At 34.5% G+C, this 27,734-nt stretch overlaps 2 protein-coding genes across 4 annotated transcripts; one reads left to right on the top strand and one right to left on the bottom strand.

Annotated features, from left to right (window-relative positions):
- Nucleotides 1-751: 751 nt before the first annotated feature.
- LOC132151694 (peptidyl-prolyl cis-trans isomerase FKBP5-like) lies at nucleotides 752-17,754 on the bottom strand. 2 transcript variants are annotated; one of them, XM_059560000.1, is made up of 11 exons: nucleotides 17,437-17,754; nucleotides 10,373-10,505; nucleotides 9,779-9,923; nucleotides 8,243-8,385; nucleotides 7,783-7,897; nucleotides 7,509-7,665; nucleotides 5,007-5,097; nucleotides 4,591-4,674; nucleotides 4,178-4,363; nucleotides 3,850-4,089; nucleotides 752-1,886 (listed from the first exon to the last, which is right to left on the bottom strand). In XM_059560000.1, exons 2-11 carry the CDS (start codon nucleotides 10,487-10,489, stop codon nucleotides 1,791-1,793), a joined length of 1,374 nt encoding a protein of 457 aa, XP_059415983.1. In that variant the 5' UTR covers nucleotides 10,490-10,505; nucleotides 17,437-17,754; the 3' UTR covers nucleotides 752-1,790. The 2 variants fall into 2 exon arrangements, with proteins under 2 accessions (XP_059415983.1, XP_059415982.1); XM_059559999.1 differs by lacking the exon at nucleotides 17,437-17,754 and adding an exon at nucleotides 14,348-14,544.
- A 4,440-nt stretch (nucleotides 17,755-22,194) lies between these two features.
- On the top strand, nucleotides 22,195-26,802 carry LOC132151700 (serine/arginine-rich splicing factor 3-like). Of its 2 annotated transcripts, XM_059560008.1 has the most exons (7): nucleotides 22,207-22,325; nucleotides 22,720-22,767; nucleotides 22,913-23,123; nucleotides 24,777-24,911; nucleotides 26,035-26,073; nucleotides 26,253-26,339; nucleotides 26,424-26,802. In XM_059560008.1, the coding sequence occupies exons 2-7, from the start codon at nucleotides 22,761-22,763 to the stop codon at nucleotides 26,449-26,451; spliced, it is 507 nt and encodes a 168-aa protein (XP_059415991.1). In that variant the 5' UTR covers nucleotides 22,207-22,325; nucleotides 22,720-22,760; the 3' UTR covers nucleotides 26,452-26,802. The 2 variants fall into 2 exon arrangements, with proteins under 2 accessions (XP_059415992.1, XP_059415991.1); XM_059560009.1 differs by lacking the exons at nucleotides 26,035-26,073; nucleotides 26,253-26,339; nucleotides 26,424-26,802 and adding an exon at nucleotides 25,298-25,459 and having other exon boundaries at nucleotides 22,195-22,325.
- Nucleotides 26,803-27,734: the final 932 nt, after the last annotated feature.

A 27,734-nucleotide genomic window follows, 5' to 3' on the forward strand; every position in this document is an offset into this window, starting at 1 on the left:
TTATTTTGAAGTATTAAATCATACAAAAACATTTTTATATTTCAAAGTGTTTGCATATAATGACAAATGCCCCTATATTTACACTACATCACTGACAGTTTTTCCAGAGGCCTTTTGTCTCAGATTGTGCATTTGGGGTAAATGGTCCCTCTAGCTGCTTTTTGTTAATTGAAACAAACTTCCTTGATGGTTGATGGTTTCATCTTCAATAGTTGCGTCATGCATTTTGGGAGATTTTCTACAGTTTTAATAAATACTGGGTGGATGGATGGATGGATGGATGGATGGACGGACGGACGGACGGACAATTAGACTATACTCTTAGTTTGGGGTTGGTAAGATTTTCTTTAATGTTTTTGAAAGAAGTTTGTTATGCCCACCGAGGCTGAATTTATTTGACCAAAGTGCATTAATATTAACAAATATTACAGATAACTGTTTTCTACTACAATGTTTTGCAATATAAATTTATGTCTTGTGATGTCAAGCTAAATCTTCAGCAGTCTTCAGCTCACATAATCTTTCAGAAATCATTCTAATATTTGGTGCTCAAAAAACATTTCTTTTTTTAATCGATGTTGAGCTGCTTAATGTTTTTGTGGAATCTTTTTTTTTAAGATTTATAAAGTTTGGAAGAACAGCAACTACTTTATTTGAAGTAAAAATCTTACTGACAGTTTTGTAAATACAATATTTCAAAAAAGCATGTTAATTGAATTGCAAACAACTGCAAAAACAAAGGACACTTAAACAGCTTTCTTTGAATATTTATTGACAGGCCTGCTGTAATGCATCAAACTGTAAACAGAAAAAAGGTAACAAACCGTTTATTATTAATAATATTTTTAAAATGGTCTGAAATATTGGGAACATACTGAAAGACATGCAAACCACACTGGTTAGTATCAAATCAACAAGTGGGTTTTAAGAAAACAATTCTTTGAAATATTCCTATCTTGTCAAAAGATCTGTCTAAAAAGCATTTGAGCTTTTAAATGTGTTGGAAATGCAGCTCAAAAATATAGCTATTTAATTTTTCAGTCAAGTATATCTACTGGGTTTCAGGTTGAAAGTAACCTGCAGATACAGTCCCAAATCGAGGACGTTCCCAGGATGCAGTAAAGAAGCATGCACAAGTCTCTCAAAAGTGTGTTTGTGAATGTGGGCCTTCGGCGACTTCTCAAAGAATACAGCTGGTAGAGTCGCAAAATAGGTTTTCCCCAATAAGAGGATTGCACTTTTAGGTCCAGCTTCCCACTATGGTCACTTGAATCTAAATATTATACACACTTATACAAATATAATAGAAAAAGCATCAAGCCCCCCCAGTCCACATTCCACCACTGCAAACTTAAACTAATCTGATTATGCACAAAGTCAATGCAAATACACTGAATACTGTACAGTAAATTGTAAGGTGCTAGGTTATATTCAAGTCTGTAATGCTTTTGCATTAATGCAGCGGATAAATGCCTTTCTGATAGCCAAGGCATGCACCGTACAGGTTTACTGGTGGTCATAGAATTGTGCGCTTTGGTTTTTGTTGTTGTTGTTTGTTTTTTTCATTTTAGGAATGTCACTAAGGTCTTATGCTCCTCAACATAAATAAACCACTATACAAATCCTTCCCAGCATTTGTTTTTCAGTCTAAAAAATAATGAGGTCTGAGGTCAAGGTGTATTTCATCCACGCCTCTACCCATGGCCTCTCTCATGACGCAATTGAGGATGGTCCAGCCATCTCCACAGCCTGACCTCCTTGCTTTGGGCGTCCTGAATACGTCTCGAGTTTTAGGAGCCGTCCTGACTGAGACGAGGTCTCTTTAGTCCCTGCTTATTCTGATTTGAAATTCCACTGTCTTCTTTCTTCCTTTTTAATCGTCCCACCTACAAACAGAATCAACATATAACTAATAGTATTTTCAAAGTCCCCAAAACAATAAATATATTAGTTATTTATATGATAGTTTGCCAAAAACGAAAATATTAAATTTAACCTCAATTTTTTTTTCTTCCATCAACAACCTTTATTTTTATTATTTTGAAGAAGAAAAAGAAGAACATACAGTTCTGGAATACAGAACTTCTGGAATCACAAAATGAACTTTTTTTTTTTTTTCAGCATTGTTCTTATACATGTATATATTATATACATATATTACTTTTGCATTAAACCCATATGCAAATGTAATATATGTACATATATGAAAAATAGTGATATGAATTAAAAACATACAGTATATAAAACATTAGAAACTGTAACAATTTCATATATATCTAGCCCAAATAAATATAAATGTATGTGTAAACACATACAGTACATGGACATATTTGACATGTACATGTATATATCTATCCTAAAACCTGTCAATACATGTTGATATTACATAAATACATTTAAAAGATAGACATGTATTTAAAAAAATTACAAAAACAACTTTTTTGTATATTTTAAGTTGCATATGTAACTAAAAGTTATTGTTGACTAATATGTTATATATTATAAATTATGTCTGTGTGTGTGTGTGTGTGTGTATGGTTGCTACATATAGTGCCATATAAAACCCATCATATGCATTTTAACATATTGACATGTTCACAATCAGAGAGATTTTACATATGTTATAATCTTATATATAATTATATATAACCTTATACATAACATATATATGACTCACTCATTAACATTCAATTGCTGTCACCTACTGGCGGTTTTAATTTCACATTTCGACTACCACACCACCCCCCATTTTATAAATTATTTCAAATGTCAGTATTCAAAGTTTTATGTTAAAAGCAAAGCATTAGGCCTTTTTATACAACTGTATCTGCAGTTTAAATGAACCCATGTCATAAACTGTGTAAATACATGCTATTTCAGATGCAGATTCCAGAAATGTTTTCTTATGTTAGAATGAAAGACATGAAGTTCTGGAACAAGTACTTCTTATACTTAAAAAAAATACAAAATGGAAGAAATAGTTAAAGCTGAACACAATCTTTCTACTCAAGCTGTGTATGAACATTTATTTATATATATATATATATATATGTGTGTGTGTGTGTGTGTGTTTGTGTGTGTATATATATATATATATATATATATATATTTCCATTTTGCATTTACTTGTACTTTTACTTGCAATACTTAAGTACATTTAGGATGTAAACAATACATTTCGTACTTAAGTACAATAAATATCACATACTTTTAAGACTTTTACTCAAGTAATATTCTAAATGGTGACTACCAAAGTATTTTTTTGGTAAGATATCTGTACCTGACTTGAGTATGTCAGGTACTTTAAACACCACTGCTCTGAGTACAGGTAACATGTCAGAAGATCCGGTATGCACAAAAAAGTGCAATACTCTAAAAGCTAAAATATAGAAGTGTACGTACTGGCGAATTTCAAGCACTTCTAATGTCACTAGGTGGCCATCTTTGAAATGCTTCTCTGGCATGTAAGAGCAGCTCCTGTTTCTTTGAATGGGGAAACATCAAATTCTCCAAAACTGTTCACCAAGCTTAAGATCAAATTTCATATTTGAAATCACCAATGAAATCATAAATGTTGCTTCTTTTGCTCAAATAGCGTTAAAAAAGCGTATTTTTCAGGCTAGACTAGTCCTGAGTGCATGTCTCTGAACGCTGACTTGTTGCCACCAGGCTTTACCGATTAGGGATTGGCTCTTTTACTCAAAATGCTAGGCTTCGTTTGTTTTTGTTTTTGGTTAGATTTGTTGAGTACAAGCAAGGGCATTTTTTATTCAAGTAAAGAATAAAGCACTTCCTAATGCCACATTCCTGAGTGAATTTGTCAAGAATTCAGTGTGTAAGTTGGCATACCTTAGCATCGTGTTCAGCAAACCTCTGGAACATGTTTGCATAGATCTTTTTGTCACGCTCATCGTGTTCACGAATCTTGCGCCGACAGATGGCTATCTGGCTGCGAGCAGCACGGTTGAATGAGTTAACTTGCAAAACTTGCTTGAAGTCCACCATAGCCATGCTGAACTCATTACGCAACAGACGCGCTTCACCTCGTCGATACAGAGCTTTCTCATTTTCTGGGTCCAGTTCAATAACCTAGTAATGACAACCAGTAAAACACAGTAAGAAATTGTTTTTTTGAAACACATAAGATGATATTTTGTTCACCGCTGTCTGAATCTACCTTGTTGCAGTTCTCCACTGTTTGAGAGTATTCACGCAATCGCAGAAAACACAGGGCAAGATTCAGATGGGCCACTAATAGCAGGGCCTGGATGGCTTGTAGCTGCTCTTTTCCAGTACCACACTCCATCTCTAACCAGTTTACAATCTGCTGGTACTGAATTACAGCATAGCTGTACCGTCCAGCCTGAATGCACAGTATAAAGCAGGCTGTTAATTTCCTGAACACTTAAAAAACAAGACTCAATAGATGATTGTAAAAAGCATTTGAAAAAGCATTTATTTGTAGTATAATTAAGTAAATACATATACATATATTAAAATTACTTTTAGTTTTATATATTCACTATTACAAAAGCAAAAACAAATGCTTGTTTACAATAACATTAAAAAACAACTAAAAAGGAAACAAACCTTGAAATACTGCGTCCCTTTTTGTTTGACTAAATCAGCACGTTCTAGTTTTTCTTTAAGGTCCATTTCCCAGAATTCTTTGGCCTGGGGAAAACAACATGAGGAATTGTTAGGCTTCCTAGATTTTCTGTCTGTTCTGTCTATAACCATTAGATGGCGCAATTTAACTGTATTATGGGATTTTCAACTCCTTTTACAGATATTTGTTTGGGAGGGAAGTCTGGCTATTTTAACCCTGTCTGTTTGATTCATTATTTATGTAATAAAACAATTAATAAATAATTCAAAGGATATATATGTGTACACACACACACACATACACACACATGCACGTACGGTTCCACAATTCTAAGATCACACTGAAACAGAACACTTTTGGAATAAATACTTTGGGTAGAAAATTTTAATTATCTCACCTTTTCAAAGTTTTTCAGTGTAACTTCATATAGTAGTTCTGCATTTGATCCAATGTCATATTCTTTTTTACCCTCTTTGGCAAAACCATACCTGAAAGCATAAAATAAACTGAGTAAGATGGAGATCTTACTATATATGTATATATAATATGATTATGTCAGATATGAGCAGCATTATGGTTAATGGCTTTTTTATATTCAGGTAATGAGCATGGAAATATTTTATATTAGTTTACATATGGCTGAATCTTGGTTGTCAGCTTTATTATATTATATTATATTATATTATATTATATTATATTATATTATATTATATTATATTATATTATATTATATTATATTATATTATATTATATTATATTATATTATATTATATTATATTATATTATATTATATTATATTATATTATATTATATTATATTAAAGGGGTCATATGATGTGATTTCAAGTTTTCCTTTCTCTTTGGAGTGTTACAAGCTGTTCGTGGATAGATAAGATCCCTAAAGTTGCAAAGACTGAAGTCTCAAACCCAAAGAGATGTTCAATTTAAATGTTAAGACTCATCCACAGCCTCCTAAATCCTATCGTTTAAACATGTCCCTACATCTACGTCACTGTGTGGAAAGATTTGCATAACACTGCCCAAATGTTCATGCAAAGAAAGAAGGTAAGTTTTATTCTTGCTGTAGGTTTGTTGCTGCCGCTGCCACTATATCTTGGAGATGCTGGCTGCATCCGAAAGCTCTAAAATGCTGCCTTCGGAGGTAGCATTCAAAGGCAGGAAGTCATCAAAGCACATCCGAATCCAAATTCTGTTTTAAGGCATTTTGAAGGCAGCATAGATGTATCCGACGCTGCCGTTGATATTCCACAATCCTGTGCGTTCCATTCTGTGACTATTGAGCTAAAAAATAAAGATGGTATCTGAAAGTTGCATTTGGTGGTCAGTATTTGTTTAAATGTATATTTCTGACTAACTTTTTGCACTCTTGATGTTATTTCTAGCGAGAAATCACTATTATAGTAATGCAATTTTTGTTTAGTTAACACCAAACTGTTACGCTGCCTAAGAAGCCTGTCCAAAATCAGTTTAAAGAGGTGCCTTCATGCAAAAATGCTGCCTGCAAAGTCATTGCTTCATACGGCAGCGAGTTGTCGGATGCAGAAGCTGTGTGTTTTGTAATGAAAGCGAAACTACTTTGTTTGCTCTTCCAAAAGAGGACACAACTAGAAATCAGTGGTTAAGTTGTATTTATAACACTGTTCCAGAACAGTTCAAACCAAATATTCAGATGTTTGCAATGCATTTTACAGAGGACGAGAACTGTTTCCTGGAAGAGTAGCCTACAATGTCGGTGTCCTGACAAATAATGCTGACTCACAGCCTGTAAGTTTGTTTTCATATTTAAAGGATTTGCCACTGATGATTCAAACGTGAGTTTTGAGCAGTGTAAAGTAGTGCTTGTTGTTTGTCATTTCTCCAATCACAAATGCAGACATGGTTTTATGTTTAAACGGCGCGATGCAAAACAATGTGAAAAAACACAGTATAAGTCATTATATTCAGTAATTATGTCCCCACTGGATGCTACAAATGCATGATTTGTAATGAGTTTTATTGGTTTTGTCTCGTCGTGCTGGGAGACGGCATCACAGTATGACAAGGGGCGAAACATTTCCATCACATGCTTGAGTTATTCAACCAAATCCCATTGGATAGCTTGCCAATGAGAGCACACCTCGCTTTTCAGAATGATGAGCTTTGTAAAAATGTATGTATTTCAGAAAGGGGGGCATAGAGAAGCAACAATAATGTATATTATAGGGCCTTTCGCACTGCAGGAACCTTTTCATAATACCAGAACTAATTGTGGAACTACCCAGTTTTTCGTACCGCAGGAACTGTGTGCGATTTTAGTACCGGAATGCCTTTTTCGAGAACCATACTAGCTCTTGCTCCGGAGTAGGGTATAACCAGCACAACTGGTACTAACTGTGACGTAAGTAGACATTGATTGGCCAGACTCGTTTGAAAACACCCTCACCCGCCATGATTTAAAACACTGCGTAAACATACTGTAAACATTGTGTCAATTTATTTCGCAAGTATGATGAACAGCGATAAATGTTATTCTTATTATTCTTCTTTGTTAACGTTGTGGAAAGCCGTGCACAAATGACGTCGTTGTCGACCGGCTTACGTCACATCCTAGTACACACTGTCGGTGCGAATGCAAACCTTTAAATGGTACTAGGAAATAGTTTGCGCAAAATCGTACACTGTACTTTTGGTTTACTAATCAGTACTTTAGTACTGTATATTTAGTTCTGGAACTATAACGGAGCAAAAAGCCCTTATGTGGAAAATAATGTGTTTTTTGAACCGCATAAACACATTTCATTACATCAAATACACAAAATAATGTTCTTTTTTAGCAACGTCATATGACTCCTTTAATCCTTGCCAAACAATATACAGTAACTATTAAAAGTAAATCTTACTTTGGCTTTAGGTATAATAAACAGCATTCCCCCTTTTGGATTTTCTCCATGGCCCTGTCCACTCCTAAAGGAACACCCACATCCTCTGATTCACCCACAACAAAGGTGACATCTCGAGAATCAAATAACCGACCTCCACACCACCCCTTCAAGTGTACTGAGGAACAGAGACCAGACAGCATTAATATTGTATCCAAAAGGGACAGAGATCATGTGAATGCATTATCAATGAAGAACAAGCACATTCCGAACATTCTAAATTCTCAAAATGTACCATGTACTGTGGCCCCTTCATTAGGATTGTTATAGCCTTCGCCTTTGACCTTTATTCTCCTCAGGATCCCACCATCTTCTAAAAGCTCCTCCCCTCTGAAGCTCAGCAGCTCGATCTGATTGTGGGAAGCAGAACCATTTGCACTTTTAAAGATAATAAGTTTATACGAAAATAGGTTTTTGTCTTCTGGGTCTAGCATTGTATACACCACAGATAGACAAATATAACAATGTTTCTAACACTTTTGTCTCAGTGGATGATTTTTTTTTCTATTTGTCATATGAAAGTCACATTACAAAATTAAATTTAAAAATAAAATACTTTATAAATGTCCACAGAAAGTGTCAAAAGTGTTCATGGTTGAAAAAACAATAATATATTCTCTGCAAACTTCTTTACAAAATAATTTTCATTATTCATCCGTGTATTTGTAGGATATGTAATTGCTAGATGTTCCTACCTCAAACACAAGTGTGGCATTGGAAGGAACCTTAGGGGGGCTGCCAGCTGAACCATATGCATATTCAGGCTTACAGAGCATCAAACACACCTCTCCTTTCTGCATAGAACACACAACAATGTCCCATGCCTTGATGACCTGACCTGTGTGAATCATCCAGACAGTACTTCATGAATTCAATGCTTTTGTCATTATAAGAAAAAACCTTAAAAGTAAATAAAAGTATAAACTTGTTATATTGCTCATTTATATACAAATATATTACTTATTTAATAAATATTCTTATTAATAAAACTTCATAATCCACAGAGACTCAAAAAAAAAACATTTATAGTTTACATACTAAACAAAACATTTATTTGTGGCTCATTTTCATATTAATAATTTCTGTCAATACCCTTTAAGATTAAATACAAATTGTTTCTTTGTGAATGAAACAGCAGATAACAAGGAAAGCACCACATGTCTACACAATTCCAGCAATTACACCCCTTTTTAAATGCAACTGTCAAACGCAAATGTCATTAAACAGGAATTTCAGCCTTGCTCTTAAGTGAGAAATGAAATTGGCAGGTTGCATAATTATTCCATTTAACAGACACTTTTGATAGAGCAGCATCCTAAAAATCATAGACATTTCAGTGTAAAATAAACTATTTAATATCCTCAAGGAAGAAAAAAAAGTTTTTTATTCTTTTAAAATAATCTTATAAGACAAAACTTTCAAATTATATTTGATTTGCGCTTTTCAGTTTAATCAAAATGAACTAGTAATTTACTTTGTAACTCATTTAAGGTGCAAAATAAAAGCTTAATTGTGGTGGGACTACATTAATGATTTATTTCAAATGTTATTTTTAGGTTTTATGAAGCTTAGTAATAATAATAAAGTTTATTATTATTATTTTAAAGATTTGTAGCTGAAACTGCACAAGAGGATTCTAGTTCCCGGCATGCCTTGCAGGGGACTGGATGGGTAAATGTTAAAATTAAGTGTTTTTGAAATTAAACATGTTTAATGTCCTTTTATGATGATATTAGAAGAGTTTCTGTTATGTGGGGAAGAGTAGAGTTTTGCTTAGCATGTGGGTGGTACATGAACAGTATGATGTACGTTGCTTAACTGAAAAAGCAATTACACTTAACCACAAGAGAGTTCATGTGACTAATGTCTGATTTTATTAGGGTTTAGGCAGTTCATTTTGGTTTTCTACTACTAAAGTTATTTGAGTTGAGTAGGCAGTTTAATTTAAGGTTAAGCAAGTCCGTCAAAACCCAATACATGAGACCACTGTCCACAACTGAATCAACCAAATAATCTATACACTGCATAGTGGGCCATGTTATGATTATTGAATGTGAAAAATATGTATAGATAGCATAGCACATAAAATTTTCTACATGCTTATCCATTTGTCACACTAAGTTTCTTTCATCAAATAACAACTGGCCCTCTTTTAACATTTCAATAACAACACTTTACATTTGTAAATTGATTCAATTAAATCTGAAATATCAATCAGTGAAATCAATTACCTTTTCCCACATTGAAAACAAAAGGCTCTTTACGGTCTAGACTGGAGTCAAACTTCTTGCCATTTAGGAGTCTGCCAGTGTAGTGGACATGCACCCTGTCCCCAATCATCGGCTTTTCCCCCTCCACACCATGCTGTTTCACAATCTTTAGAGACACATGGGAGAAAAAAATAACAATCCATCCTTACACAACCTCATTGTTATTTTAAATGAACAGAACATTCCGAATGTGAAACAAAATCCACTGATTTATGTCATGTTTTCACTAACTCTCATAAGTCCACTTCAATAAGCATATGCTCCTTGAATCAACAGCACAAGCATGCATGAACGAGTGGATGTAAAATGTATTGAAAACGTTTGAAATTTATATGAAAATAGTATCATTTTAGCAGACTCAAATGACAGAACATTCCAAAGACATTGTGATTTTTTTTTAATTAAACATAATATAAAATGTAATTAAAAAAGAAGTTTATATTCAATTTTAAAAAAAGTATAAAATATAACTTTCACTAGTGACTGCACACTTTATACCCAATGTATAATTCACTACTACATGCAAATTCTGAAATTGTAAACTAACAGGGTTACCTTACATACTCCACAGTCACCGTTTGGAGTGACATCAGTGCCTTGTGAGGTAAAGACAGCAGTTGGGCACTGGTTAGTGGAAAAGATGTCCTCTAAAGCTGACATCTTGCCACTCATACATACCCGTGTTCCCCTAGAAAACAAAATTAATTTTAGCCAAATATAATTTTAACCGAAAATAATAAAGCGCTGCTGTCTTTAGACAAATGCAAATCTTCACAATCAAATTTCCACATATGTTTGGAGGGCATTTTATTATAGAAAAATATTTTGTAATCCTTCTTTTGTGATGCTAGCTTGTTTTTTTTCATTCATTATCAAACCTTGAAAGTTATGATACATAGTTTTGAAAAGGATGCACTCAAATATGCATAAGAAATAAAAATGTGAGGGTGCGCAATTGCTCGTATATATTTGTGTCATTATTCAAAAGATTGTCTTAATTGTTTTGTTTTTGTTTTGTATAGAACAATTGACCGTTTTTACCTCTCTGTGTGTGTGCGTGTTTAAAAGCATATGCATGTAGGGTTTTGGATTATTTTTATTTAAATGTTCACCAAAGCTTGTGAACGTGTGTGGCGGAACACTATGTTCCTTTTATTCAGAGTTCCTGGCACAAATTCAGATTCTAGAGAAGGATGTCTTGGGAGATTTATGTCAGTAAACCTAGTAAAAAGACACAGGAACAAAACAGAACAGAGAAGGGAACATTCAGTCCAGTCCACTTTACTTTAGGCGACGAGACACTACAATGACTCAAGGCTCCCAATAAAAGACCTTCATTTTTATCTACATACACAAACTGAAGGTTACAGGAAGCAAATAAATTTCAAGGAAAATTCAATGAATGCATAAGAGCAGATTTAGTAGCAGATACCTAAATACAGACATAAAAAAATTGTATGTCTATTTTATTCTGGAATTTCCCTTTGCCAAACTTATCAATGTATAACTAACATATTTCAGCACTGAAAGTATAATATATATTAATTAATACAAACATTCACCTCACTGCATATCAATTTAGGAATCATGTCTTGGAATGGGAATATGGTAGAGTGACAATTAACAGTCCAGGACTATTTGACTCGCAGAAGACGCATCTACAAAAATAGTCTGCTACCATCCTGGCTCTAACCTCATGGTGCCACCTCGCTGTGGAAGCGTATCGTTCATTGAGCATGACCTGAAAATCCAAGATGAAGGAGGTGGATGTATAGTAAATCAAAAAGAGTCAAAGATACAATTGCAATACCAGAAAGCCTTATCACTGTAATGGACGCATAAATAAAATACAAATTTTATGTTAAACATCTTATTGTACAAGAAGTAGCCTAAAAACTCTAAAAACTACTTTTTAAAAATATTGTAGTATCGTGCTACAGCGCACATTCAATAAGTTGCAGTTCTGGTACTATACTCCCGACATACATTCACATCAAATATTAACTCAGCGGTAGAGTTACATTCACAGGACAATGCACTTATTCACAATCACAAAAGTACATTATTTGTATGTGCTTTAAAGCCTTGCCGGTTAAACATTTCATTTGTGTGGTGTTTTCACGTGCGCTTGTTTTATTAAAACTAAAATGTTTTATTTTTATATTTGTCCATTCAGTTTCTTGAATGCTACTGCTAAATACAACTACTCCTTTGTTTTATTTGTATATTATGTGTATTTGTAATGTGTATCTTTGTTCTTCTTTTATAATAACAAATACAAAGAAATTATCTTCACCCACTTTGGCATGGTGTCTGCCATTCTTCTTTAAATTGTTTTTAAAATAGTGAAAAAAGTTTGGCTGTACAGCTCAGAAAACTTGCAAAATTGTAAACCCAACATGACAAAGAATCGTGATAAAATTATGAATAGCGATATTCCTGAAAAAAATTGTGATATGATATTTTTTGCCATATTGCCAGAGCCGGCCCAGGGCATAAGCCAACTAAGGGGCTGCTTAGGGACCCCGTGGCCACCAGGCTGGTTTATTTAGCTAATTTTCAGAACACCACATTAGGTGTCCCACTTACTCCTCTAAGACTTTGAATGTTAAAGTGCAGATTAACACCTGACCACTCTTGTGAGTTTGCTACTGTTACAATTAAAAATCATATAAGGGTAAAAACATTTGTATGATGTAAGCAAAACAGCTACAAATAAAACTGATAATGTGTGTTAGATTTGTAGTGTATGAATAATCAAGCATTGACAATAATCAGTCGTATTGACGTCACCAAGGGGCCCCCAAAATAAAATTCTGCTTAGGGCCCCGTAAAGGCATGAGTTGGCCCTGCATATCACCCACCCTTAATTCATGCTTTTCCAGCCAACTAAGTCTTTCTCTCCAGCGATCGACTCATTTAAAGGTGGTGTGACTTTTCTAAGCCATTATTGGAGCTCCGTCTCAGATGTCCACAATGTGGTGAGATTGCAACAGGCATTTCTGTTACAAAGAAGAGCGTTTAGAGGCAGTTGACTCATTTCATCCCTGAACATACCGTTCGCAGTAAAACAACAACATGTACGCACACAGATTCCTATTTAATAACCTTGTCAGACACCCAGTCTCTTTCTGTATTAATGACATTCAAGCTATCCAAAACATCAAAATTTAATTATCTGTAGACAATGATGGTTTTGCAACTCTTGAAAACATCTCTTATGCAAAAACCAAGGGTGTGATCACATAAATAGTGAAGGGGATGCATCTGACCCTAATATTAAGACAAGGGAAAATAATTTCAATGGTTGATTCTCTAATTATAATATTTAATCCTCCCTGAATTTAATATGTGGTTGCTTACTAACCAAATGGGATTTTCTGTAAAAGACACAAGGATCCACTTGTAATTTACATTAAAATATGAGGTAACACTTTAGAATAAGGTTCCATAAGTTAATGTTAGTTAATGTATTAATTAATGTGAAAAAAACAATGAAAAATACATTTTTTACTGTATTTATTAATCTTTGTTAATGTTAGTTCATGAAAATACATTTATTCATTGTTAATTCATGCTAATTCACAGTTCATTAACTAATGTTAACAAAGCACAACTTTTGATTTGAATAATGCAATAATAAATGTTGAAATTAACATTAACTAAGATTCATAAATGCTGTAGAAGGATTGTTTTTGTTTAGTTCATAACTAAAGTACTTAACTAAAATTAACTAATGGAACCTTATTCAAAAGTGTTACCAAATATGAATTATAATCTAAAAAGATTTTATGAAAATATGCTTGAGGAAGCAAGTCAGTGTAACCAAGTTCATGAGACGCATCTATATAACGGGGACGTGAAATGACATAATTTACAAATGAAAACCTGAATTCTCAGCACATCTTAAAATAAAAATAAAAAACCATAAGGCAAAAAAACAACAACAACACATTTTCAGTCCATAAACATATTTCTCATTTCTACACCATAAACACCAAAAACATCTGTCCTTAAGGGTTTGATGGATTAATGAGAAAATCTTGTGTAGATTTTAGTGTGTAGGCTACAATATGAAGGTGAAATGTAATATAAAAAAGTCAAATTAAATGAAAATAAATTCAAGGAGCACTCTAGCATCAGAATTAAAAATGGGTGCATCACGTCCTCTCAGTTTCGTAAAATGCTCCGTACATCTCAAACGCAACAACGGGCTATTAAACACAAAGCAATAGGCAATATTACTTATATGACAGCTACGGTTTTCTTTCCAACATTAGTATTTATTCTTTCATTTTAATTAAAATATAAGGCCACATTTTGGACAAGTGGAATAAGCTAAATTGTTAAATAACGTGTGTAATTATAATTAAGTGCGCTTTTTTTACTTGATTTTAGATATGAAGCATAGCACCATGAGAAAACATGCAGTGTAGGCTGGTATTGACCATATTAAGAACGCAGTTTTAAATATAAAAGGTAGTTTATGTGATGATAAAGAATAAAAACGGGCATGAAATAAAGACTTACAATATTTCCCTTTTGTTACTCGTTCCTCTCGTGTGTTTGACCATAAATCCGTCCATATGCAACTTCAGTTTGTTTTACCGGCGAATGCCAAGCAGCTTAAAGGGAAATGAGCCCGCCCTCTCAGCGCGAGAGTACTAGATGTTCTACCGGCAGTATTTTACACTTCTACACACTAATACTCGTCAGCAAGATACGCCTCTGCGAGACATTGGGGAAAATGAAATGAGACTAAAGGGGGAGGAGTTAACGCGGAGGGGGGGGGGGGGCATTGTAGTGTGAAAATTAAGGGCAGGGCTTGGAAACTGTCCACAAAGTAACACAATGTTCCAGCTGTACTGTAGCTCGCGCTGATGAGAACACAGTGTCCTAGTAGACACCCTGACCCGTAACCCGTTATGTGCTGACTGAACAGCTCAAGTTAAGTACAGCATGTGCAACCACACAGTCAGAGCAAAGCGATATGCGGAAAGAACAACACGACTGAATGACGTTTTGTAACCGTGGAAGTTTAAAATGATAGAATCCATTGAAAAAAAAACATGTGTGTGGTAATATATATATATATATATATATATAGGCTATTTATAAACCTGGTTACAGATTCATTACAAACTTTATTATTAGTTTGTTATTATTAGTTAGTTTATAATAAAACTAAATATACTAAATACTATCCATACAAAATAATTGTATAGCTTGAATGTTCAAAAGCATCTGCTAAGTGCATAAATGTAAATGTTTATCAGTAAAATATTAGCAAATGTAAAGTCTCATGCTGGAACCTATTTATTGTAATTTCAAAAACACTTTACTATAAATGTTATTGTTTTGTAAGTCACATGGATTTTGTTGTTGAATGACATAAATATTTTCATAAACATGCTAATAGTTTTTTGCTTCCATACATTTTTTATAGTATTTTACAGTAACACTGCATTTATTGTTTTTTAATCTGTTTTTATATTGTACGGTTATTTACAGCTATCAGGTTTTACTGTTGTTTTTATTTTCTTTTCAGTTAAAACCAAAACAAAATATTCTGTAAAGAAATATTTCCTGTTTAAGATCATGCATTGTCTGTTCTGTTAGAAATTTCTAATACTATACATTTAAAGCTGAACAGCATCTTCAATAAATTAGATTAAATTATTTACATTTCTACACAGAATAATTCCATGTCATGATGATATCTCGAAATCAAATCCAGCTTTTTAAGTTAGCATGCCAAATACTGAATAACATCAGCAATGGCAACATGTTATCTGCTTCAAAGGCCTCTATAGAGGAACTGTAACAAAATGTTCCTGGCTTATTCAGAGCAACAAAAGGTGTCAGCAGGAACACAATAGGTGCCATGCATGACTGTCTGAGTTTAAAGGGATTGATTTCCCTTTTCAAGCCATATTTTTTTATAATTTCAGATGGTTAGGTAAACAAGGAACATGATGTGATTGAAAGATAAGATCTGTTTAAGCGGTTCAAGTTATTATGTATTTTGTGCAGATACAATATCAGAGATAGATACATGTTGTTTAGTTCATTTATTTGATTGTTTTGATTGATACAAACATTTTCAAATGTGTCCAAAATCATAGAGCTCTAGTATATCAATAGGCCTGCTTTTTTCCAGGATTATCTAGACATTGAAGTACTCAAGCAGGAAAGAAAGCCTTATTGGTATCTTAGCAGCAGGAATCTGCAAAAGAGCATATAATGTGAAACTCCTCAGTGGGAATGACACAAGCAAACAAGTGAGGGGCTTTCAAAGATAAGGATTCAGACCAATATGTCACTGCCACCAAGGTCCAAGTGGGGACACTCCGAGTGAACTTGTTTGACCTTTTTCCTGTTTGTGTTGCCTGATAATTTAATTTATCAGATAAAAATCACTCTGTTCATTTTTATTCTTAATCAATATTTTGTTTTTTTCTTATGATTCTGACATGAAAATGAAATAAAAATATAAACACTTCTGCTGTTAAACAAATTAGTATATAGACATTATTCTTTACTGAGGGCTTTGTGGTGATTACATTCAGAATATGATGGTTTTCTTCTATCAAATGATGAACAGCCCATTAATCTAGGTCAGGGGTATCCAAACTCGGTCCTGGAGGTCCGGTGTCCTGCAGAGTTTAGCTCCAACTTGCCTCAACACACCTGAAACTGTTATTTCAGAACAATTCACTCCTGTTTCTAGAGTTACTAATTAGTCATTAACAGTCATAGCTTTTACTGACAACAGATGTACCTCATGTACTTCATTAATGTACTAAAGTAATATTTTTAAATTATGGTTTAGATCTAAACAGATCACCATCTGTGGTTTGTGGTTTATTAACCACTGAATAGAAGTTGAACTCATCTGTCAATTTGAAAAGAAAAAAAACATGCATTTCCAGAGCAATTAATGAATTAATGGATCATCAAAACTGTCACTTAATTCCTAGTATCTTTGCAGTATTCAGATTTACATTTTTAGCATATAGGTGAAATATGAAATAATACATGGAAAATATTATGCTGTAATATCAGAAACCTACACAATTTGAAAATCTGGTAGTATGTCCAAAATATGTATACAGTTTCTACATAGCCTACATATAGGTATATGCACTTATATGTACTTTTTCATCATCCACAGAGCAATTTTAAAATAAATATTTCAAGCTTGTCAATAACAGGTATTAGGATACTGGTTTCAGTCCTTTTAACATCCTGTGTTCTAGAGCCATCATGCTAAATGCATGTCATAGTAGATTATTTAGATTAGACCTAATTACTAGATTATTTCTCACTGAACATGGATTCACTAACCATTAACAGATGGTTACAGAGGATATGGATAATCTGTTTTGTAATGCAAAACACTCAATTGTCGCAATGCTACTTTTTCACATTATTCCTATTTTGTCATTTAATATACAAATATTTAAATCGTCCAGCAGTGGAAACAAGAATCATTTATGGGTCCACAGCCTATGCAATGGTATCAAAATGTTACATATTTTCAGATAGGACATGAGGATTGTAGACGAAAATTATTTAAAGGAATAGCATGCAATAATGAGTGATTATAGGAGTATCACCTTGTCGCCAAATAATGTCGATTTTTGGGTTACAGTCGAGAATAATCCTGCTCGTTTTTCCACTGGTTTCTCAGATCAGTAGGTCCGCGCGTCAAGAACTAAATGTTCTAGCTCACAGTGGCACGTGTGGTAGAGGGTAGAGACTCTGTTGACTGACTCATCTGCACAACGGAGGTAAGAAGTGCTACTGAACTTGACAAACCTGGTCTGGCGCACACGCGTCGTCTGTTTTTAGCCTGCAGCTGAAGTACATTTAATACAAACTTCTGGGAAGCGGAATTAACATGTGTAATAAGTGTCTTTATTCGCCTGAATGCACGGACCTGCTTTTTGGCATTAGAAAGCGTGAGATGTCATGGTGGTCTGCACCAGCAGGTACATAGAACCACATTTATGGCGCCAATAACAGGAAACTGACGTCTATAACTTAGAAATATGACGTGTTTCATTAAGAGCGTGGGTCACAAAGAACTGGGTCACAAAGAACTGAAAAAAAAAACTTTACTATTAGAATGTCCTAAAGTGAAGTAGTTTCAAGCTGTAAAAGGATTAACATTTTATGTAAGCTTTTTTTTCTTTTCTTTGATTCTGTGTAAATCAATATGCATATTTTGACATTGTCATGACAACTAGTCTTGTCTTCTTAGTTTGAGTCCTATAGGTGACTATGCAGCCTTATAGAAGGAATCAGGAAGTAAAAATCTAATTAATTTTCTCCATGAACTAACAGCCTTTTAATTAAACCATATAAACAGACCTACCATATGGGAGATAGTTAAGCATTATATATCTTTTGTAGAGGCACAAATGTGATTTCAGCAATATTTTATATATATATATATATATATATATATATATATATATATATATATATATATATATATATATATATATATGTGTGTGTGTGTGTGTGTGTGTGTGTGTGTGTGTGTTTAATTGCCGAATTCCCAGTAAAGAACTGTACTACCAATAATCCAGAAAAGCGATCCACCAATCAGAGAGTTTGTTGTTACTATTGAAATATAAATGTAATTGGTGACAAAAAAAAGCTCAACAGAGACCACCAAATTCCATTTAGCATTGCAAACTCTCTTACTATTCAGACTGCGTTAAATTTTTTAAAAATAATCATGTGAAACAGATATTTTAGATAACATTTATCATGATGGATGTAAGTGGTGTCCAGAGCTTTAAAATAAAATACAGTTGTTTTAGTGCTTTTAATTAAATGTTCTTTATATTTTGCCATGTTCAGTCTTGTCACAGCTGATATTGCTTGTTTCAAATATCACATAGGAAATGGAAGGCCAAGTGTAAGCATTGCTTTGAGGGATACAGTATTCTGAACAGTGTGCTTTATTGCATATTTTGGTAAATGTAGTATGTCATCTGGGTATTCCATGAATCTGAAAGTGCTATTCTGCAAATTATACATAGAAATAGCATAATTACTACTAGACAAAAGTTTGGAATAATGAAGTATTTTAAAAAGCTTTTAAAGAAGTCTCTTGCATACCAAAGCTGCATTTATTTGATAAAGAATACAGTAAAAACAGTAAGACTGTGAAATATTACTATTAAAAAAATAATCTTTGCCATCACAGGAATAAATTACATTGTAAAAAAAAAAATTAATAAAAAAAAAGTAAATAGAAAAAATTACATTTTAATTACATTATACAATATAAATTAACTGGTTTTTTTTGTTTTGTTTTTTTTTTATAAAAAATAAATACATACTTGGTGAGCATGAGAGACTTATTTCAAAAACATAAAAAAAACATATTCATTTCAAAATGTTGACTAGTATGCTATTCCAAAGATCGCAACCTCCATTTAAAAAACCTATCCTCCAAAGATGTCAGAAAACCCAAAACAAATAACTGTTTGACAGAAAGCACCTCAGAGTCATTTAAAGCAAAAGCTTCAGATGGTCATACAGTTTTTTTTTCTTTCTTCTTCTTCTTCTTTTTACAAAGGTCATCTCAGGACACCTTTTTCAGTCATCTGTCAGGTAGTAGGGACATTTACAGCATGCTAAACAATCTCTTTTAAGGGGGAGAAAATTCTTCCAAGACCAAACAAGTTAGCACTTGCTGTTTTGCACTATAGGTTAAATACAGTATAAGCAAATTGGAAGAGAAAACACAATTCAATCAAAATTGTGGAGTTTATCAATGTACGTCAATGTGAGATTTTTTAAATTAAATCTTAGATCTCTTAAAATGTTCTCACAAAGAATTATTAAAGATAACCCGATTTGCTACATACAATGCATGTTTACATTTCAAATTAGTCTAAGGTTACATTTAACAGATATAGGAATGTAAAGTGCTAATGATTATGTTTTATGTCTTTTTTAAGTGCCACTAACATGTATAGAAATATCCACTAGTTGTAAGAAGTATGAACTTTACATTAAATGTATTAAAAATATATACTTTCCATTAATTTAGTACCAATGTCGTTTCATTGTGTGTGAGTCTAAGTAACTTATCAAGAGTTAAATAAAGCCACAAGAACCACAAAAAGTGTGTGTGTGTGTGTGTGTGTGTGTGTGTGTGTGTGTGTGTGTGTGTGTGTGTGTGTGTGTGTGTGTGTGTGTGTGTGTGTGTCTGTGTATGTGTGTGTGTGTGTGTGTGTGTGCTTCAGTGCGTAAGTATATCTTGCTTTTATGGTGAGAGAGTGAGAGGGCGGGTTCATGAGAGGCTAACCAGTCATCAGGAAGCAAAACAGAACAGAATGTGCAGTACTAATCTGGGAGGAAAAACACATTCTGTGTCCTGTGTGGTAACATAAATTCACATTGTGTTGCATACAAATAGCCTACACATGGAACATAAGAATGAGGAAAATATATATTGGGCTCTCGAAGGAATGCTTTTTGTTTAGATATTACATAAAAAACAGCAATAAATATAAATTAAAGCTGCAAGCAGCGATGAACGGGCCCTCGCACCCGGGCTCACCACCAGCGAGTGGCTTTAGTAAAAAGGTGAACAGTGAGAAATATGCATTCAAAGTCATAAATACAAGTCGAATATATCAAAGTATATTCCATATATGTTCCAATCTTCCTGTTGCCAGCAGGTGGCGCTATCATTATAATGGATTATTGGCCTTCAGATGTGTTCAGGCCAGGACTCTTATCGAACATGTCAAGTTTGGGGAAGATTGAACATTTTATGGCTGAGTTACAACAGCTTCTCTTGCTGTGGCGAGACATCAAATTTTGTCATGGCGCCATGGACATGCCCTTTAACAAAAACTCAAGATCTCCACAATTTAACATTACACAGGCCTTTAGATTAGACTGACCACAAAAAAAAAATTTCTAGCAGTAGTCTGTCGCAGTGTAAAATATGTCACTTCCTGTTTCCAGAAGGTGACACTATGACTATAACTGAATATGGGCATGTAGATCTGTTAAGGGCAGACGTCTTATCTAACATGTGAAGTTTGGGGCAGATTGGACATTGTATGTCTGAGTTACAGCAACTTCCTTTTTCATGGCGAAACATAAAAATTTGTCAGGCCGCCATGGACACGCCCTTTAACGAAACCTCAAGTCCTTCGAAATTTAACATCGCAAAGGCCTTTAGATTACACTGACCAAGTTTGGTGTTGATCTGAATAAATCTCTAGGAGGAGTTCGTTAAAGTACAACCCCTGGAAATGGCAAAAACAACACAAATTTTGCAGAGAAAATTCAAAATAACTGACTTCCTGTTGGGATTCGGATTTCGTACCAAGAGACTTTCATAGGTATTGGTGTGTTACATGTGTGTACCGATTTTCGTGCATGTACGTGAAACATGGCTGGAAGGCTGTTGATTTTCTTAGTATAGGTGGCACTGTCGAGCCATTTTGCCACACCCTCTTCTGCATCCTATATTAGACAAAAAATTTTCACCAGGTTTGACGCGTGTGCAAAGTTTCATGACTTTTTGAGCATGTTTAAGCCCTCAAAAATCTGATTCATTTTGGAGATGAAGAAGAACCAGAATAATAATAATAAACGGAGCAGATACAATAGGGTCCTCACACCATCGGTGCTCGGTCCCTAATGACAAAACACCAGAAGAGTTGTGGTATGATAAGGGTGAGGTAGATGTAAACATGCAGAGTGCCCAGTGAGGCAAAAAGACACTCAAAATAAAGCCAGTCAGTGAAATGCTCTTTATTTGAATACAAGGTATGTGTTACATAACTCCCCTGGTTTTTGCTTGATCCAAAACAAGGGCTGAACTATTGACCCCAAGATACCAAAAGTAACAAAAATAATAATTATAATTAACGTTTTTTTATTATTATATATTTGTATTTCATTCTTTTTTTTTATTTCCAAAACAATATGTGATTATTTTTAATCAAATACATTGTAGCCTTTATATAAAATATCAGAGAAATAAGTAGGTATACATAGGCTACCTATTATGCTAAAACAAGTATTGAACATATTAATACAAATATATATAATTAATTTGTTTAATGTTAACAACTAATTAAAACAATCTTGAGTGTTCTCCGAAGTAGTTCTGAGATTCATTCATTATAACATAGAAGAATGAACAGGTAAGGTCTGTTATTTATAACTGTGCTGGACCTATTCGTCCAAATTCATCATTTAGACGCTGTGATGTGAACTATTAAAACATTTGCAGCCTTCCAAATATCGTTGTCTTAGGTCTGTGTTGGATGTTCCTGGGCAGAAATGTAGCACTTTGATATTTTTAGGCCTATGAGCTTTTCTTTCGATGTCCGCGTTCTTGACGATAACCGGAAGTGTTTTACATTTAGATTAGCTCGCGAGGCTCCGGTTACTATTAGCGAGCTAGCATCACAGTGTTTAGCCGCAGTTCGCTAAAGCAAACAAAGCAGACTTAGCGGTAAGGAAATGAAACCTTTGTTATTTAATAACTATAAGGGGCACGTAAATTACAATGTAGTCGAATCTTACCATTTATTTCACTTTGGTATGGCTGTTCTTTCTCTGTTGAAGTGTGTAGGCATGTGAACGATCAAGCTAGCCTGTTAGCTTGGTAAATAACGTTTAGTGTGTAACATATCTATTCGTATTATGTTTAATTAGACGTTGATTAATAAAACGTTGTACTATACTTTTTTATTGTCTCCAAAGTCACTTTTTTCAACCTCTTTAGTGACAATTTTGATCGTTACATATTGCATCGTTTAAACGTAACACAGTTGACTCGTTAGGCTTGTATCGTCCAGATTAATTGCATATTCATAGTCTCTGTGCTTATGTTTAATTTCTTGCAGCATTTTAGGTGTGCAGCTCAGAGTCTGGGGTTGGTGAAGGTATGGGAGGTAAGTCTCTATTAAAATTTTCTAACCTCCACTCCAGCTATGATCCATTTTAGTGTGTTAGTAAAGGTGGGATAGACATATGGCACCTAAAAATACAGAGTGATAATAATACTTGAAATTAAACTTTTTTTTCCCCCTGCCACAGACCCTTCCCTAAGCCGGGACTGCCCACTGGATTGTAAGGTATATGTTGGTAATTTGGGCAACAGTGGTAACAAAACTGAGTTGGAGAGAGCATTTGGCTATTATGGTCCCTTGAGGAGCGTGTGGGTGGCAAGAAATCCCCCCGGCTTTGCTTTTGTGGAGTTTGAGGACCCCAGAGATGCAACTGATGCTGTGAGGGAGCTTGACGGAAGGTAAGAGCATCTAATTAAATTAGTCCTCTGAAACAGCCATTGTCCTGCAGATTAGATTATTCTGGTTAAGCATAGGATTTCCACAATTGGATCTTGTTTGAAAGAAACTACCCAAATGTACATAGTTGTACCAGGGCTTATTATTGTAAGATAAGACAATAAAAAAAACATTTTCATTACTTGAGATATTAGTTAAGTAGGCAAATATGATATCCCAGAATTTGTGATTTGCATTTAACCCATCCAAGTGTTATCTGATCAGCATGTCCTGGGGTGTATTCTAGAAAGCATGGTTAAATTACCGTCAGCTAAACCCTGAACTTTTGGTTGATTAACCCCAAACCTTGCTTAAATTCATTCAGAGTATGTTCCTGATTAAGACTCAAGACATTCTCTACAGAGTGACGAGTCACTATGGAAACGGACGCTAAGAAAAAGTGTGCCATGCTGTTTCTTCATATTTTGTGCATTGGTCGTTTACATGTTTAGTGTATATTTTGTATTTAATTGATGGTTGTGCAAATTTTTTTTATTTAATTGTTTTGTTTAATATTTAATCCTTGAGAATCTGAATTATATTGTTTAATGCTAATTATATATTAAGTCATATCACATATTAATTTTGATTTAGAACTTAGACATAATAGAAAATGCCGATCTGTGTGTGAGATGATAATATAAAATGTAATGAGTGAATAAATATATATAATAAATGAAACATTACCTTGTCATAGTGTTTTATAATTTAAACAGGTAACTGTTATATATGCCAATAAAATGAATAACCATATTAGAGTAATATATTACCTTATTTTTGGAACCAAAAGATGAGGTTATCAGTTCGCTTAGCCTCAAACATACCCAGGTATTACAAATAACCTGCTTTTTGAAATACCCCCCTGGTCCTGAGGTAGTTGAGGACACATTGTGATCGGATCTCAGTGTAATGTAAACACAATCTAGCCATCATGTCTGCATTTGCAGGTCAACGTAACGCAAATCCCCATCCCCCTCTCTCCCGAATTGTCTGAAGAAAGATGGGAGGACACCAGGACATGGAATGCTAGTGGGACTCGTACACTTAACACCTTGTCTACATCAGACGGACCGTTGTTGCGCTGGAACAGCTTGAGGCTGTCTACACTGGACATGATAAAGTGACCATTGCACTTTGTGTCAGTACATCATAAATGGAACAAGGCCACAGTTTACTGTCGAGTATTTGTTGTGTCATGTTGTGTCACGCCACATCCAGTGTAGACAGCATTACTGATTATAACTGGTTCTTTAATATTTTGTAGAGTCGCAGCACACCGCTCGCTTCCGGTGTAGACATGGTGTAAGACTTATTTAAATATTGCACCTTTAAGAGTGTTCTGATCGGTTATCCAGATGGAGTAGTCACTTGATGTTGCAAAGTGTAAACACACCGTGTCTGATGACATGGTGTAAGACTGATTATCAGATCTGCTTAATCGGATCATGGTGATTGCGTGTTAATGCGAAGTGTAAACGCAGCCATTGTTGATGCTATTTAAAATAAAGTAATCAGAATGATGCAGCTATTTGTTACTTTAACTCAATGTATTTACTGTTTGATGTAGAAAGGTGACATGGTCTTTCAATATTTTTTTTTTTATATGTCTGCTTCAGAACACTGTGTGGTTGTCGAGTGAGAGTTGAAATGTCCAGTGGTGAAAAACGGTCAAGGTATCGAGGACCACCCCCTTCTTGGAATCGTCGCCCTCATGATGATTATAGACGCCGCAGCCCACCCCCTAGACGCCGGTATGGTTCCTTTTTCTGCTCTCAAACAAGGCTGGATGTCTTAAAGAAATCCTTTCACCTCAAGTTTAGTCATGGGCAGAATGACGAGCCTAGGTGTGAAGACTGACAAAGCCAGCATCTTTTCATAAATTCAGGCAAGCTGTTTGAAAACCTTCCCTGTGCTGTCCTTGCACTGATCAGTTTTCAGCTTTTGGATTGGTTAGCTAATGCTTCATTCCCCTCTACCGATGTTCTCTTCTCTAAATGAGTGCATTGAATTTTTGCTCAGGAATATTCATTATATTGAATTGTAGTTACAGATTTTCAAAGAATCTTCTCATTGTTTGGATTTTATGTCATTTTTCTATTTATATTAATGAAGCTGACCACCCCACCCCCCCTTTCAGAGACATCACCAAGCCTCTACTCATCTTCCTCTGAGTCAGTCAACTAGCCCTCTTTCAGCATCATGTGACCAGCGTACACCAATCAGCTCACATGATCCAAGCATGGCCACCAGCCCATTGGTTCCTGAGCATGCCTCTCTCAGGGTCCTTCACCTACTCCAACGTTAATCAACGGGTCTTATGGCCCTCCCCAAATGTCTACATGACAACATATCCTCAGCAATCCTCATCTGGCTGACATCTTCAGCCACCTACTGTATAGCTGTTAACATCTAGCAACCATCTGGCAAAATCTCCCCGCAAATTACGCCCTCCTGACCAGTACTCAGCTTCACTGCATCATAACTAGCTTGTTGAAAACAAAATAGTAAGTTAATGCCTTTTCCTCCCGCTTCATGACATTGAAATTTGTTTATTTGGTGGTTTTGAGGTATAACCTTTTTCCTGATGTTAATATATATAATACGATCCAAACAGTGACTTAAAAAAAAACAAAAAAAACATTAACATCCCTCTGTGTTTCAGTAGTTTCCTACTGAAATCTTTTTGATCAATGCACAAAGGTTTGGCAAATGAATATGGAACAGGTAATTCTGATAGTTAAAAATGTTTGGCCCATATTGGGCTTCATAAAAACTTCATTGAAGGCCAATTAGTATCAACTCCAAAAACTATTGCATGAGGCTTCATGCATTATTAATATTTTTTTGGCCATATTGTCCCCTGACTTTATATAGGTCTCCTAGGAGGCGGAGCTTTAGTCGTAGTCGGAGCAGGTAAGTTGCTTAAATATTTTTATAACCCTTCTGCAACTAATGTCAACACCATAACCACATTTCCATTTTAATTATGGCTATTCATATGGATATAAACTGTAACTTTGCATCTCCTCTTACAGCTCCTTAGTAATGAGGTAACTATAATATATATTCTTGCATTTACTTGACTTTTATAGGTCCCTTTCCAGAGAGAGGAAAAGAGAGAGGTCTTTGTCCCGCGATAGAAACTATAAACCTTCAAGGTCTTTCTCAAGATCACGCAGGTAGGTTTACACTTGTGAATAGTTGTGTAATGGCACAGCTAGAGTATTTACAGTTATACTGACGTAATTTTTCTTTCTTTTCAGTCGTTCATGTTCCAATGGTCGGAAGTGAGAAATGTTGAAGGCCAGCCTCATCACCGTAAAGATCATCACCGTGCCTGTGCGCACCTCCTCAAAAGACTAGGATGATTGAAAACTGAATTTTTTTTTTGTTTTTTGTTTTTTTTGCCCCCAGTCTTTTATAGAATGTATCTTACCCATAGTGTTCTGACTATCCTTTTTTATTTAAGATATCTGTGCTTAATGGGTAGCAGTGGTTTCATCCTGCCTAAATGCCTGAATGTAATTTTCTGCTCTTTGAGCAGTGAAAAATTCTGAATCAAATAACTCATGTCTGACTTGGATGATCATTTGAAACCTTTTTTTTTTGTATGTACTTCCATTAAAATAAGTTCCTTATTAATTCACTGTATGACTTTTCTCTACATTTCAAACTGATTAGCTGTTCAGATGTTATTTGCAGTAAAAAGTTTGGTAACCCTTTTGCTATAAGGTTCAATTAATTTATCACATGTACTGATATTAGGCATCATGAACTAGAAATTATGATATAGGTTATGATCATTTTCTTTATGTAATAATGCATTATTTCAAGTTGAATAAACAATGTATTGTTAACAAACATGAATTAGTAATGAACAATAGATTTACAAATTAACTAACCTATAATGCTGCAACAATCGTAAACTATTACCTATTTTGGTTCATTTGACTATATCTTATGTATTTTGTGTTTTATATTGAATCATAGGGTATTGGGTTGCTTTTCTAAGCCTTAAAATGTCCACTAAAGAGCCAGAAAAGGGCATTGCTGTTTGCTTTGGGCATGCTTGCAAAATGTTTTAGAAATTAAAAAAAAAAAAAGTCAAACATGCACTTGGACTGTGCTATCAAAAAGTAAGAAGAGAACGAAATGGTTTATGCCGTTCACATGGTAAGAATGATTAGCAACTCTCTTGATGAAATATATACTTCAAGTTCACACTTTTAATGCAATTTGTGTCAATAACACAGGAAGTTGAGGGTAGCAGCAAAAAGGAAGCTGCTTGAATAGAGCCTCTTTCAAAAGAGAAACAGACAACTAAAACTGCGCTGCTAAAACACCCAGGACTGCAAAGTGAATGGATCCCTGAAAGTGACATCAGAAGGTAAAATCAGTTTATCATGGTACTTTCCTAGTGTCACAAGTTGTAGGGAGCATGTCATATTTACGCTCTGTCATTTTGCATCATGGTAAATGCTAAATATTACATGCAAATTATGGGGTTTTATCCTCATATTATTCATATTGACGTTGGGATTATTATGTAGTCATGGTATTTAGTTGAGCGGAAT

The sequence above is a fragment of the Carassius carassius genome, chromosome 10, assembly GCF_963082965.1.
Source record: "Carassius carassius chromosome 10, fCarCar2.1, whole genome shotgun sequence".
Taxonomy (NCBI): Eukaryota; Metazoa; Chordata; class Actinopteri; order Cypriniformes; family Cyprinidae; genus Carassius; species Carassius carassius.

Coding starts and splice junctions, on each gene's coding strand:
- LOC132151694 (XM_059559999.1), bottom strand. CDS start 14,403: ATGGACGGATTTATGGTCAAACACACGAGAGGAACGAGTAACAAAAGG. Junction 4,675..5,006: donor CACTGAAAAACTTTGAAAAG/GTGAGATAATTA, acceptor TGTTTTCCCCAG/GCCAAAGAATTCTGGGAAAT. Junction 4,090..4,177: donor CAGTGGAGAACTGCAACAAG/GTAGATTCAGAC, acceptor TGTCATTACTAG/GTTATTGAACTGGACCCAGA.
- LOC132151700 (XM_059560008.1), top strand. Junction 26,074..26,252: donor TTTAGTCGTAGTCGGAGCAG/GTAAGTTGCTTA, acceptor TGACTTTTATAG/GTCCCTTTCCAGAGAGAGGA. Junction 26,340..26,423: donor TCTTTCTCAAGATCACGCAG/GTAGGTTTACAC, acceptor CTTTCTTTTCAG/TCGTTCATGTTCCAATGGTC.